Source organism: Bubalus bubalis, chromosome 1 (genome assembly GCF_019923935.1).
Source record: "Bubalus bubalis isolate 160015118507 breed Murrah chromosome 1, NDDB_SH_1, whole genome shotgun sequence".
NCBI classification, from domain to species: domain Eukaryota; kingdom Metazoa; phylum Chordata; class Mammalia; order Artiodactyla; family Bovidae; genus Bubalus; species Bubalus bubalis.
In genome coordinates this window covers 24,568,070-24,581,309 of record NC_059157.1, presented here as the reverse complement: position 1 = coordinate 24,581,309, position 13,240 = coordinate 24,568,070, and the positions used below count along the sequence as shown (strand labels likewise).

General features: G+C 39.0%; 1 protein-coding gene across 1 annotated transcript in view; it reads left to right on the top strand.

The window, feature by feature from the left end:
* The window catches only part of MSR1 (macrophage scavenger receptor 1), a 79,899-nt gene extending 73,712 nt beyond the window's left edge, over nucleotides 1–6,187 (top strand). The window contains exon 10 of the mRNA XM_006047769.4: nucleotides 5,404–6,187. Within this exon, the coding sequence (XP_006047831.1) occupies nucleotides 5,404–5,537 (134 nt within the window). The 3' untranslated portion in view covers nucleotides 5,538–6,187. The remainder of the gene's footprint in view (nucleotides 1–5,403) is intronic.
* The last annotated feature ends 7,053 nt before the right edge of the window (nucleotides 6,188–13,240 follow it).

Below are 13,240 nucleotides of genomic sequence, written 5' to 3'. Positions count from 1 at the left end.
TCTTGCCTGGGGAATCCCATGGTCAGAGAAGCCTGGAGGGCCACAGTCCATGGGGCTGCAAAGAGTTGGGCACGACTGAGCACACAAACACAACACAGTGATGCAAGGGATTGCAGTAAATCTCTGATGAAAGGCCCTGGCACTAGGCAGACCCAGGGTAGGAATACTGGCTCCATCATGCACTAGCTATGTGACCTAGGGCAAAGTGGCTTCTTCTCTCTGACCTTCACTTTCCATAACAGTATCATGACCCCAAAATAGCATTTATTAACTTTTTAAGATGGAGAACTTAGTAAGGTAACAGCTCAAAAGTACTTTGACTATTTTCTGCCACACAATGAATCCTTAAAACAGTGGGCTTACATGTTCATTTTTATTTCTTACTGCACCTTTGTCATTCTAATATTCATTAATTTCACCACTATGGTTTCTAGAAACTTAGACTCACATGGCAGCACAATGGCTGAATAATATCTGTCTTAAGTTGCCCCTGTGGGATGGCCCTTCTGGGCGCTTCAGCTATTGAGAGGATCCTCATACTAAATTCTCTTTTCCTGGATTGTAAAAATTCTGCACTGCTGAGATATAAATCTGGTGACAAGATCTACAAATTGTAGAATGAAAGCACCACAGTCCCCAGGGTGCAGAGGCCATGGAACCATGCTATTCTCATGCTCTCAAAAACTACAAAACCAAAAGTTTCATTCATGCTTATTTATATAAGTTATAATAAATAACAACCCTTTCAAAAAAGATCTTTACAACCCAGATAATCACGATGGTATGATCACTCACCTAGAGCCAGACATCCTGGAATGTGAAGTCAAGTGGGCCTTTGAAAGCATCACTATGAACAAAGCAAGTGGAGATGATGGAATTCCAACTGAGCTATTTCAAATCCTAAAAGATGATGCCATGAAAGTGCTGCACTCAATATGCCAGCAAATTTGGAAAGCTTAGCAGTGGCCACAGGATTAAAAAAGGTCCGTTTTCATTCGAACCCCAAAGAAAAGCAATGCCAAAGAACGCTCAAACTACTACACAATTGCACTCATCTCACATGCTAGTAAAGTAATGCTCAAAATTCTCCAAGCCAGGCTTCAACAGTCCGTGAACCATGAACTTCCAGATGTTCAAGCTGGATTTAGAAAAGTCAGAGGAACCAGAGATCAAATTACCAACATTGGTTGCATCATGGAAAAAGCAAGAGAGTTCCAGAAAAACATCTATTTCTCCTTTATTAACTGTGCCAACTATGTGGATTATGATAAACTCCGGAAAATCCTTAAAGAGATGGGAATACCAAACCACCTGACCTGCCTCTTGAGAAGTCTGTATGCAGGTCAGGAAGCAGTAGTTAGAACTGGACATGGAACAACAGACTGTTTCCAAATTAGGAAAGGAGTACATCAAGGCTGTATATTGTCACCCTGCTTCTTTAACTTATATGCAGAGTACATCATGAGAAACGCTGGGCTGGATGAAGCACAAGCTGGAATCAAGATTACCGGGAGAAATATCAGTAACCTCAGATAGGCAGATGACACCACCCTTATGGCAGAAAGTGAAGAGGAACTAAAGAGCCTCTTGATGAAAGTGAAAGAAGAGAGTGAAAAAGTTGGCTTAAAGCGCAATGTTCAGAATACTAAGATCATGGCATCTGGTCCCATCACTTCATGGCAAATAGGTGGGGAAACAATGAAAACAGTGACAGACTTTAATTTTTTGGGCTCCAAAATCACTGTGGATGCTGACTGCAGCCATGAAATTAATAGATGCTTGCTCCTTGGAACTAAAGTTATGACCAACCTAGACAGCATATTTGGAGAAGGCAATGGCAACCCACCCCAGTACCCTTGCCTGGAAAATCCCATGGACGGAGGAGCCTGGTGGGCTGCAGTCCAGGAGGTCGCTAAGAGTCGGGCAGGGCTGAGCATCTTCACTTTCACTTTTCACTTTCATGCATTGGAGAAGGAAATGGCAACCCACTCCAGTGTTCTTGCCTGGAGAATCCCAGGGACGGGGGAGCCTGGTAGGCTGCCGTCTATGGGGTTGCACAGAGTCAGACATGACTGAAGTGACTTAGCAGCAGCAGCAGACAGCATATTAAAAAGCAGAGACATTACTTTGTCATCAAAGCTATGGTTTTTCCAGTAGTCATGTATGGAAGTGAGAGTTGGACTATAAAGAAAGCTGAGCACTGAAGAATTAATGCTTTTGAACTATGGTGTTGGAGAAGACCCTTGAGAGTCCCTTGAACTGCAAGGAGATCCAATCAGTCCATCCTAAAAGAAATCAGTCCTGAGTATTCGTTGGAAGGACTGATGGTGAAGCTGAAACTCCAATACTTTGGCCACCTGATGTGAAGAACTGACTCATTGGAAAAGACCCTGATGCTGGGAAAGATTGAAGGTGGGAGGAGAAGTGGATGACAGAGGATGAGATGGTTGAATGGCATTACTGACTCAATGGATGTGAGTTTGAGTAAACTCTAGGAGTTGGTGATGAACAGGGAGGCCAGGCATGCTGCAGTCCATAGGGTTGCAAAAAGTCGGACAGGACTGAGCGACTGAACTAAACTGAACTGAACTGTAATAAATACGATTTATAAATGCCCCACTGTTTTGGCTCCCTTCTGCGTTAGCAGGGAAATAGCTTTATTATTTGTCCAGTTGTTGTTATTTGCTTATCTTGTTGAGTAGCTCTTTGGGTCAGTTTCGCTAAAGTTTAGATAGACCTTATATATTTAAAATAAATGCACACACACGCAAACATGCTCATACACACAATTACTCACAAACACAAAATGGACCACAACATACCTAGTAAGAGCAATTTGAAAACCAAAGAGTATTACTGGCCAGGCTTCTGATTTTAATATCATATTCCTCTAATCTTTTTTCCTTTTTATCTGCCTTAAAAATTCAAATTGAAAAGGCTTATTACTCTTATAAACACTTCATAAAATAATTAAGCTCTCCAAGTTGCTACTCATAATTGATCAGCCCAGGAAAACCTTTGCTTGTCTAATAGAGACATTATTTGGATACTAATGATTTAATTACTATTATGTGAAATGAAAAATATACTATTCCCAGTTACTTTGAAAATGTAAACCTAAATATTATTAATATTTGTCTTTATTTGGATATTTCTAGTGAAGGCACAAATTTTTCAAAAATTAAGTAAGTACACCTATTTATTTTATATATGGAACTTACAATTTCCTAATTCTAAAAGTAAATAAAAACATGTCTTTACAGAAAATGTCTATGTAAACATCCTATTAAGTGCTCCTTTAGCTTTTAGATTTTTTTTCTTCAATCCATCTTCCACATTCTTCCAGACTTACAATTCTAAAATATAGTTCTGATGATATTATTAATTTTTTTGGAGACTTACAATCCAAAAATGTTTATTGTAGCATGGTCGTAGCTTCCAATCAAACCTTCACAAAGAGTCCTCCTGTGCCCATTAATGGACTCTGTTACAGATGCCAGAAGATCATTCACTGTTTTAATACATCATACATTTCATGATGCCCCCACTATATGGAATTACATCTTTTCAATATATGGAAAACCTTCATTCATTTTTTAAGCTTTGGTCAAATATTATCCACATCATGATTACAAAATTTCCAGTATCTGCTAATTTAGTTGCATATTATAGGCACATCAGTTCAGTCAGTTCAGTCGTTCAGTCGTGTCCGACTCTTTGCGACCCCATGAACTGCAGCATGCCAGGCTGCCCTGTCCACTACTATACAATTATGCACACTAGCCATGCACATATTATTAACTTTTATTTAACTCACAGATTATTTGAAAAATCAGTTAAGAGTAATGGAATTATATGTGCCATTTTATATTCCTCTGTAAAAAACAAATTTTCATTTAGCTTTTAGAGCTACCACAGAGGTATGTTTCTAGGTTTTGAATTTGCTTCTAAACATGCTTTATATAGTTCTTGTGACTGAAAGAGAACCCTTTAACATCATATTGATCCAAATGGAAAAAGTGCATTATTGATTATACTTACAGTATTAAGATATTTATTTACCATCCACAGTTTTGCAAAGGTGTTTATTGGAATTTCACTGCTAAATCATCAGTTTGTTGATGACATGAAATGTTCTTGAAAATTCATCAGGAGGTTTGCAATATTATATGTTTAACAAAACCAAATGGAATCATTCATTTATAAGTTTTTCAAAGAGTCTGTTCCCAAGTGTCTTAAGTATGAAAGAAAAAACTGTTATATCTGATAAACTTAAAAAAATCTTTAGAGACTATCAGAAAAACATTGCCAAACATTCATTTTAAAGTTATCTTTTCTTGCCATGAATTCCTTTAAAAAAAAAGGAGTTGTTTTCTTATTCACTGATAAAATAATGTGCTTATCTTGAAAGTGGCAGTTAAGTTTGTTTAGTTAATTATCTCCTAGGTAGCCTGTGCTGACAGCCTGTTTTTCCTTCTAATGTGTCTGCGGAAGATTTCAGACAAACAGTATAAGTGTTACCTCTGCCATTTTCTTGTTTGCTTGGGTGTGCAATTAATAATCTGTAGTCTTCTTGCAGGATAGGTTTGTTAGCCCTTTGCTGATCGTGTTAGTCTTGGTTTAATTAAAAATAGATAATATACCCAGTAAACCAGACACATGCAAACTGCAACACACAGGAAGCTAAGAAAAGAACTGCAGGGTCGCTTATGTTCTAGATATACCTCCTACCAGATACATTTCGGAGAAGGCAATGACACCCCACTCCAGTACTGTTGCCTGGAAAATCTCAGGGATGGAGGAGCCTGGTAGGCTGCAGTCCATGGGGTCGCTGAGGGTCGGACACAACTGAGCGACTTCACTTTCACTTTTCACTTTCATGAACTGGAGAAGGCAATGGCACCCCACTCCAGTGTTCTTGCCTGGAGAATCCCAGGGACGGGGGAGCCTCGTGGGCTGCCGTCTATGGGGTCGCACAGAGTCGCACACGACTGAAGTGACTCAGCAGCAGCAGCAGCAGATACGTTTAGATCATTAAGTTAAGCATATATCCATTTGTTAGTAAAGCTTATTTTCTTCCTTATTTTTTAAAATAAAATTTTTATTAAATCCTTAGAGAAAACCAATAATTCATTAATCTATGATTTCATAAAAGTCTGTATGAAGAGCTGAACTTCATGACAGCTCTTATTACTTAGTGTTTTTGTCATTTACACACTGACGGAAAATACAATTTTCTGGGGCAGGGAGTTAACTTTTGAATCTTAATATAGAGGGCAGAGCTTGCGTGTGGATAATGAGCAACACATTTTTTGTTAAATTAGTGAATAAATTAATGACTGTTCCATGCAAACATAAACATTAAACTATACTTATTAATACAGTTGTATCTGATTTTTGCAGGTACAGGTCCAATATGGCTGAATGAAGTATTTTGTTTCGGGAAAGAATCATCCATTGAAGAGTGCAGAATTAGACAGTGGGGTGTGAGAGCCTGTTTGCATGACGAAGATGCTGGGGTCACTTGCACTACATAATGCATCATATTTTCATTCACATTTTTTAAACTGTTACAAAGTGATTTTTTTTCCTTTGCTTCACTAAAATCAGCTTAATTAATATTTAAGAAATTAAGAATTTTGTCCACAGAAAAGGAATATTTAAAAATCACTGGATAAACATATAAAATAGCTTCATATTTGCTTCAAATACCAGAACCACTTCAACTTCTCTAGGTTTTTAAATGGCATTTTCTAATATAATGACTTATATATTGAATTGCATATATTGAAGTTTAAGGCTTCTGGATTACAAATGCCAGTGATGATGGAAACACATCCCAATCACTGGCTACAATTTGTATCTTCATTACAAGACACAATTTTTGCCTTCTTTGTAATCTGTTTAGCTGATTTTAATGTAATTACTTTTTGAATAATGAGAGGGTTGGAATGTTTTCTTTTGTGCCAAGTTGGCAAAATCTCCAACCCATACACATTTCTAAAGGAAGAATCTTAGTTCAAGATTTCTGTGCAGTAACTTAGCAGTTAGATAGTAATGCTCATGACATGTTTTGGCCATGATGAAAAACTCATCAGGTTTTACCTGCTCAAATATTGACAAAGTCATTACTAACATGACTAATCACATGGTCATTAATAATAACATGATTATTTGACATGGTCAAGTGTTGACAGTTTTGGTGTTTTTATTTTTTTCTTTTATACTGAACCATTAAGTTAGTTGAAAGCAAGACATATGAGAAAAAGCAAAGGCCCACCATCACTGTATGTGTCCATATAATTAGCAGGTCAAAAATGTCATTTTATAACATAGAGCTCAGCTTGCTATACATTTTGAACTAAGATGAGTAATTACTTTGTTATGATTCTAGGACTGTGTTTAAAAGGTAAGTATATCTACTTACTCAGTTTTATTTTTTATTTTTTTTAAACTTTACAAAATTGTATTAGTTTTGCCAAATATCAAAATGAATCCGCCACAGGTATACATGTACAGCATGCAAATGTCCTGCCTGCAGAAGGAAGTTTCAATGACCCATCTCTATAGTCTTTCATTAAGAGAGTCAATATTTACAGCCCAGAGAGAGAGAGGTAATCTTCACCCCTAAAGTGTTGATGGGAGAAGGCAGTGGCACCCCACTCCAGTACTCTTGCCTGGAAAATCCCATGGATGGAGGAGCCTGGTGGGCTGCAGTCCATGGGGTCACTAAGAGTCGGGCACGACTGAGCGACTTCACTTTCACTTTTCACTTTCATGCATTGGAGAAGGAAATGGCAACCCACTCCAGTGTCCTTGCCTGGAGAATCCCAGGGACGGGGGAGCCTGGTGGGCTGCTGTCTATGGGGTCACACAGAGTCGGACATGACTGAAGTGACTTAGCAGCAGCAGCAGCAAAGGGTTGATGACCCTGAGAAGCCAGAATAGTACCAAGTTCATCCAATAACTCAGTGACTGTGCCCTGCTGTCTAGATGTACGGGTAGAAAAACTAGCAATTTCTGTTGAAATCCAGCTTAATCTCAGCTCTGAGAAACATACTTTTCAAGTTTCATAAGCCCAACTCGAGAAACATGTGATTGAAAAAACACTAGTACAGGATGGCCCTACCATACTTTCTTTAATGATGATAAACAAAAGCATGGTCTTAAGCATTTGTTCATATCCTGAAGTCTTCACAAATATACCCAGATAATAGACTCAGTGCCCTTTTACTCGCAAAGGCAAAAATGTTATGTTGGAATTGCAACTACTGGAAATGGCCTGCTGAAAATGCACTTCATCACAGTACACTCTTCTAATTGTTATACATGGGCAATTTACTCCAGCAGTGTAGTTTTGTAATTAAGTGTTGAAGGAGCCCCTCAGCATAGAACCAGTCTGCAGATACTGAAAGAGGTGGGTTTTGCTATTATTATTGCTTTTCTTTGGGTATGTTTGGGGTTTTTTTGGTAGAGGTTTGTTTGTTGTTTTAGCTCCTAGCATTCAAAAACACTAGCTGAACAGAAGCTAAGGAACAGAAGCTTTAGTGACTACCCACAAGAAACAGGTTTTGCAAAATTGTTTAGGGAAGTAACAAGAAAGATAGACTTCTACAGCCTTAAACAAACAAACAACCCAGCAATTCACTGGGAAGGGGGAGAATCTACTTTTCAGAGGTACCACATTATAATATTCAAACGTCCAGTGTTCAGCAAAAAAAATCACAAGGTGTATAAAGAAACAGAAAAGTAGGATTTAGTGAAAGGAACAGTATGACCTTTGACAGAAAAGTCACTGAGGAAGTTCAATGTGATATTTGACAAAAACTTTAAAACAACTGTTTATGCTAAAAAAAAAAAGACAAAGAATTAAAGAAAACTGAAAACAGTGTACTAACAAAATTAGAATATCAGTAAAAAGTTAAAAAAAAAGGACAGAAATTTTGGATTTGAAAAGTACAACTATTAAAGTGAAAAATTCACTCAATGGATTTAATAGTACATTAAACAAAATGAAGAATTAGCTAAAGAAAAGTAAAAATATGGTGTAGGGTGCATGTAAGTACATGGAGGGTGCCCAAAACATGCATTATGGGAGTCTCACAAATAACAGAGAATGAGGGAGAGAGAGAGAAAGGGAGGAAGGCAGAAAGAAAAGAAGGATGTCTGAAGAAATAATGTGCAAAAGCTCTCAGATTTGATGGAAGAGATGGACATGTATATACATATACATGCACCCAAGGAACTCAACAGTATCCAAACGGGATGGATTCAAAGATATCCACGCAAAGCCACATCATAATAAACTGTTGGAAGATAAAAGAGAATCCTGAAAGCAGCAAGGGGGTAGCAACTTGTCATATACAAAGGATCCTCAATAAGATTAACAGACAATTTCTCATCAGAAACCATGAGGTCCGAAGACATGGTTTAAACTGCTGGGGGAAAAAACAAAACAAAACAAAAACAACTGTTAACCAAGAATTCTCATCTAGCAAAACTGTCTCTTCAAAAAATGGGGGAGAAAGGAAGACATTCCCAGATAAACAAAAACAAAGGTAGTTTCTTACTATTGGACCTGCCCTGTAAGAAATACTGCAGAGGAGTCCTTCAGATTAAATTGAAAGAATACTAGAAATTAACTCAAAGCCATAAGAGTAAATGAAACAGCAGGGGCAGGAAAGTAGTTTCTTCTTTAAAAAAAGAAAAAAAAAAAAAAAAAGGAGAAATTCTACTAATCAGTGACAGTTATACTACAAACTTTGAATTTCTTACAATAAACATGCATTATTTATATAGCCAGATTTTTTAAAATTGAAAAATAATAATTTTAGAAATTATCTAGAAGGCAATGGCACCCCACTCCAGTATTCTTGCCTGGAAAATCCCATGGATGGAGGAGCCTGGAAGGCTGCAGTCCATGGGGTTGCTGAGGGTCGGATACAACTGAGCGACTTCACTTTCACTTTTCACTTTCATACATTGGAGAAGGAAATGGCAACCCACCCCAGTGTTCTTGCCTGGAGAATCCCAGGGACAGGGGAGCCTGGTGGGCTGCCGTCTATGGGGTCGCACGACTGAAGTGACTTAGCAGCAGCAGCAGTGCATTTCTTTCATTTTTTTCCCGGATAATACAATTGCAGGACAGTAATAGAGAGAAATTGTCACAGATTACCAAGCTCTTTAGAGAGAAGTCACACCAAGTGAGTCAGCTAGATGTATACATGCATCCTCTCTTTTTTGGATTTCCTTCCCCTTTAGGACACCATAGAGCATTGAGTTTAGAGTTCCCTTTGCTAGTATACAGTAGGTTCTCATTAGTTATCTATTTTATACATTCTAGTGTATATATGTCAATCCCAATCTCCCAATTCACCCCACCCCCTCATTCCCTCCTTGGTATCCATACATTTGTTCTCTATTTCTGAGTCTCTCTTCCTGCTTTGCAAATAAGTTAATCTATATCATTTTTCTAGATTTCACATATATGAATTAATATATGATATTTGTTTTTCTCTTTCTGACTTACTTTGCTCTATATGACAGTCTCTGGATCCATCCATGTCTCTGCAAATGGCACAATTTTGTCCCTTTTCATGGCTGAGTAATATTTCACTATATATAAGTATATATGTACCACATCTTCTTTATCCAGTCTCTGTTGATGGGTGTTAAGGTTGCTTCCATGGCCTGACTATTGTAAATAGTGCTGTAACGAACATTGGGGTGCATGTTATCTTTTTGAATTATAATTTTCTCCAGGTATATGCCCAGGAATGGATTGCTGGGTCATATGGTAGCTCTATTTTTAGTTTATAAGTTACCTTCATACTGTTCTCCAGGAGAAGGCAATGGCACCCCACTCCAGTACTCTTGCCTGGAAAATCCCATGGATGGAGGAGCCTGGTAGGCTGCAGTCCATGGGGTCGCTGAGGGTCAGACACGACTGAGTGACTTCACTTTCACTTTTCACTTTCATACATTGGAGAAGGAAATGGCAACCCACTCCAGTGTTCTTGCCTGGAGAATCCCAGGGACGGGGGAGCCTGGTGGGCTGCCATCTATGGGGTAACACAGAGTCGGACACGACTGAAGCGACTTAGCAGCAGCAGCATACTGTTCTCCATAATGATTGTACCAAGTTACATTCCCACCAACAGTATAAGAGGGTTCCCCTTTCTCCACACCCTCTCCAGCATGTATTATTTGTAGATTTTTTGATGATGTCCGTTCTGACTGGTATGAAGTGATACCTCATTGTAGTTTTGATTTGCATTTCTCTAAAAATAGGAGATGCTGAGAATCTTTCATGTGTTTGTTGGCCATCTGTATGTTTTGGGGGAAATGCCTGCTTGTTTAGATCTTTCACCCATTTTTTTTTTTTTAATTGAGCTGCACGAACCGTTTGTATATTTTGGAGATTAATCCCTTGTCAGTTGCTTCACTTGCAAATATTTTCTCCCATTCTAAGGGTTGTCTTTCCGTCATGTTTATGGTTTCCTTTGCTGTGTACCAAGGGCATTTTTGCATGGCGTTGAGAAACTGAGAGTTCAGCAGCAGCGTGGTCCTTTTTATGCTCAGAAAGTTGCAGAGAGGTCAGGAGGGCACTGACAAAGCTCCACGGATGGTCGACCTTGCTACTGGCCGGCCAGGTTGGCAGGACAGTGGAGCCAGGAGCTCCTGTGGTTTCCCTGGAGCCTCACTCATTTTCTCCTCTGCTTGAGCCAGGTACACATTGAGCTCTGTGTTGGATTTACCACCTTGTCCTGCACACCACCTGGCTTATCAGAGCTGGAGGAGAGAAATGAATGCAGGTTCCAGCTCATCTCTGTGAGTTCCCTTTTGTCCTCGCTCACTCTCTCTCCCAGTTCATGTCCATCCTCTCTCCTAAAGAGCCCCCTCCTGACTTCAGACCCAGGACCAGACAGGAACACAACAGACTTGCCTGGAAAACTTAGCAGTCACAGTCCACAGTTACGTGATACTGAATCTCCTGAAGGGCACAGAGGAACAGTTACTCTGGATTTAGAGACTGTGGCCTTATGCAGAAAAGGGAACAGGAAAATAGAGGACATTGAATAATTGCAGCTGTGGGCTCCATATTTAGATTCTCTTCTAGTTTATAAAGCTTACAGGTAAAACAAGGAATTATTTTGAACTGCTTTGGGTGTGGAACATATTTTCTGAAGACAATACGATTTTGAGCCTGAAACTCATGGTCCTGGTTTTAAAAGTGTTACATAATTTATGAAACTATTGTGCCATAGGTTTTTCTACAGAAATGTCAAGTACACAGAGAATTGTTAAAAGGGAAATTACTATTTTTAATAACTCTAGAATTGAATGTACCCCGAAAGCTCTTTGGGGTTCCCTGAATGAAAAACTTTAGAGTTACATGCCTAGGGTAATTTTAGGGAGAAAAGAAAAAAAAAAAGATTGAAATGCATTTGTTAATCATCCATTAAGAACCTCCCTAGGGCCAAGTAAGTTCAATCAAACCCACTGGAGAACATTTCAATTTTTTTCAAAAACTGTCTTTGATGTTTCATGCTTACATCATTTCCCTGAAAAGACTGATAAAATTAATGAGACAAATTGCTCATTTATTTTCTTTTACTTAATTGCATAAAATTGTCCTTCTCTAAAAGTTCAGCAGCAGAAAACAGTGAAAACACAGCTGTTCTGAATTAGGGCCTATTAAAGAAGTCTAGGCCTGCTGACTGCAAGAACTAATAAGACCTATCCAAGTCAGCTGCCAGGGTGACTATGGGGTCAAAGGGAGAAGCTGAGAGCTGAGTGTAAAAAGAAAGGGAGCCTGGAAGGGAGGGGGCCGGGTGGATGGGTGGGTGGGTAGAAGGAAGAGAAGAAGGAAAGAAGAACAGAGACCCCAGGAAGCAAGTCTGCTCATCAAGGCTTCATTATATACCGAACCTTCTGAGTCAGAAGGTAAGTTGCTTTATGATATTTTTACATATGGTGTGCTGAAGAAATGAGGTAGCAATAATAATTTTTATCTCAATATTCAGATTCTAAAGTCAACTTGCTACCTAAAAACAGAGCTTCGCTCCACATTGCAAGTAGTAAGGAAATCAAGAAATTCAAGGGAACATTATCCGTATCAGACCTCCCACCAGTGGCTGTGCACTCCAGTTACACGGCGGGGAGCGGGGGAATCAGCTGTCAACTTGGGTTCATGGCATGACAACAAAAGAAGCACCTCCTATGCTAGAACACCATTTGCTGTATTTTTCATTTTTAAAATAGAATTACAGCATATCATCTTTCACTCCTTAACATTGAGAAACCCTATCACATTAAGATAAAGGACAAATGAATAACATTCTCTGTGGATTATGTGCTTCTCATAGGAATGAAAAACTTGAGCAATTCATAATTATTTATCAAGTGCTTTCTCCACCAACAAGGCCTTTCATTTTCTCGGTTTCACAAAAAGGCTAGTGTGGACCAGGAAGCCTTGTGATGTGGTCACGAGCCTGGAAGGGAAAGCCTCAGTTTCTCCTCTCCCTTTGCCCCCTGCAGGCTGCACGTCTTTAGAAAATTCCTTTAACCTCTAAATCTTCAAACCCCAGCATAGGAAATAGGAGTGATTGCACGTGATTTTTCTAAGACTCAGGGTGTGCTTGTGAGTTGATGTGAACATAAATTATGGAAAGAAGTGATCTAGGTACGGTTGAATAGTTACCAGCCCTTGCTTGTTTGATGGTGTTAATACTAGTAAAGAGCTGGAACGATTTTGAAGTTGCTCTTGTGTGTTTAGACTGTGGCTTTTGTCCTTTCATTTGGACATGACCCAGAGACCCTCACACATCACAGCGTCATTGGGGTTCATAATGTGACAGTGCTCGGTAAATTCAAATAGAAAGTTGACTGTGTATCTAGAACTTTGAATTTACTCAGATCTTTCAGGAGAAATGCTGAATTGAGAAATGTGAGTTGAGTCTAACTTGGAAAAAGAATTATCTGGAAAACTGAAAAACATAAATAATAAGGGGTACATTTGCCTTGCAATTGCCCCATGTAGAAGCTGCTCTAGGCCTGCATAGGAATCCAGAGAAAGATGAGAGAGACAAAGAGATTTTCAGAGACTGGTCTGGAGCCACAGCAGAAATCTCAGCTGGAGAAGCCAGAACACTCCCCAGGTGAATCTCCCCTCTGCCTTCCAAAATGCCAGTCCCTTCACTGAGGGGTTTGCTTTCTTGACATCAGTTTTCACTTATCT